Source organism: Centroberyx affinis, unplaced genomic scaffold (assembly GCF_046629955.1).
Source record: "Centroberyx affinis isolate AG114_WGS23_722 - 3 ecotype Tasmania unplaced genomic scaffold, CSIRO-AGI_Caff_v1 ptg006103l_1, whole genome shotgun sequence".
In the NCBI taxonomy this organism is placed as follows: Eukaryota; Metazoa; Chordata; class Actinopteri; order Beryciformes; family Berycidae; genus Centroberyx; species Centroberyx affinis.
The window spans coordinates 150,717-152,500 of record NW_027283104.1 but is presented as its reverse complement, the minus strand read 5'-3'; the positions used below and the strand labels follow the sequence as shown (position 1 = coordinate 152,500).

The 1,784-nt window shown below is 37.5% G+C and overlaps 1 protein-coding gene across 1 annotated transcript in view; it reads left to right on the top strand.

Moving 5' to 3' along the window:
• Window positions 1-1,001, top strand: part of LOC139638097 (sodium- and chloride-dependent GABA transporter 2-like) — a 10,832-nt gene extending 9,831 nt beyond the window's left edge. The window contains exon 14 of the mRNA XM_071512129.1: window positions 852-1,001. Coding sequence (XP_071368230.1) covers window positions 852-1,001 — 150 coding nt within the window. The remainder of the gene's footprint in view (window positions 1-851) is intronic.
• Window positions 1,002-1,784: the final 783 nt, after the last annotated feature.

The following is a 1,784-nucleotide window of genomic DNA, read 5'->3' as shown; positions in this document are numbered from 1 at the left end:
ATGAAAACAAAACATCAATCTTCATCATTAGTGAAGTCCATTATGAATCAACAGCGCAAAAAAGCAAACCTTTAGCTTTCTGGCTAAAGGTTTGCTCACTTCTTGTTTAAACAAAACAAGTTACACTTGAAGTCTCGCAGGAAGACAGATCTTCTGCTATTGAAATTGTATTGTTTTTGTCAAATTTTTCCGTCTATTTTACTAGTGAATCCCCAAAACAAATCAAACCATGCAGTATGAAAGGTGCTACAAGTTTTCATTTTCTTACTTTGAGGATAATGCTAGTCGCCAATGATTCACAGAGATGATTTTGGTGCCAATCTTCTCATCACATATTGGGTAAGGTGAGCAATGGGCCAAAGTCAGAGTAGTCCTTTAAAATTCTGTCATTTTCAACACACACACATTTAATAAGGGAGTGCACATAATGCATTCCTTTTCAATACCAAACTAAAGCAATACAGTGGCCAGTGTGTATAATCCTTTTTCCCCCTACAACTACTTTCCTTAGACTTTCTTTATGTCTTGACTAGTCTTGACAACTTTTTTTCATTTTTTACATTTTTGGAAAAGCAGGAAAAAGTCAAGTCAACATCCAATAGTGGCTGAGAAGAAGAAGAGTCAAAATAGGCATGAGACCAATTCTATGTATTAATTAGTCGATTCCTATGCATTGATTAGTTGTAAATTAAAGGGTAAAGGACAGAGCAGATTATTTTGGTCTTGGTCTTGACTTGATTTGGTCTGGTCTCGATCTTGACTTTGTCTCGACCCCCTCTGAAACTGTTCTTGACTCCAATTCAACTGGATCTGGTCCTAGAATTGAGTTCTACTCTTTTATCTCTCCACAGCGCATCCAACTGCTCATCAGACCCTCCGATGACCTACCCAAAACCAAGAGGGAGCAGGAGAGGTTACTGGCCATCTTTGCTCCTGAGGGCGACGCCACCGTGAGCAAAAATGGCTACTTTCCTGTTTCAGAGAGGGACTCCAACTTATGAGGACCCAGTGACGAGGAAACAGATGTGGGTTTTGGTTCCATCTCAAACGTCCATCCTTGACTTGTTGCACCCTTGCCTTCCCAAACATTACAGCGGGAAAAGGTCCAACAACAAACCATTGCATCCTCTCCTTTAATGCATTTTTGATCTGGAGAAAAGAGACAATACAATGTCTAGGGTTAGGGAGTGCTGAAATACACGTGAGGGGATTACAGTAATCTGATGAAAAGGCAAAAGAAAGCAAGAAGGAAACAGAAAAAAGATAACTATAATCTGTTACGGTTACTGAAGAAATCACTGTCTTCAGATTATAGATACTTTTGAGAAAAATAGCTGATAAGTCATTGTTTTAGAAGGGATAAAATGCATTTTTTGCAGGGACAAAAGGAATTTCCACTATTCAAATTACAGTCTGTAAATTGGTATAAACTTTATATGTTATGGATTATGTAGAAGAAAGTAATCCAAAATTAATTGGGAAAAAATCAAAGTACATTATTGCGTTTGAGTAAACCAGTGGATTATGTTACTGGTTAGAGATTTTTGGGATTTAACCCTTTTATTTATCACTGCCAATAACAAATCCTCACCCTAACTAAACTGTCTCACCTCACACAGTACCACCACACAGGCTGTGAGGGAGAAGTTATAGTATTTCTGTGGTAGCACTGGTAAACGCAATCTATGTTTTCTATTTTGGGTTTCATTCCAAAATGCTGTATCCATTAAAAAAGTTAAAAAGGTACCTGAAATTCATAGCTTAAGCTCATTTTCAGAAATATT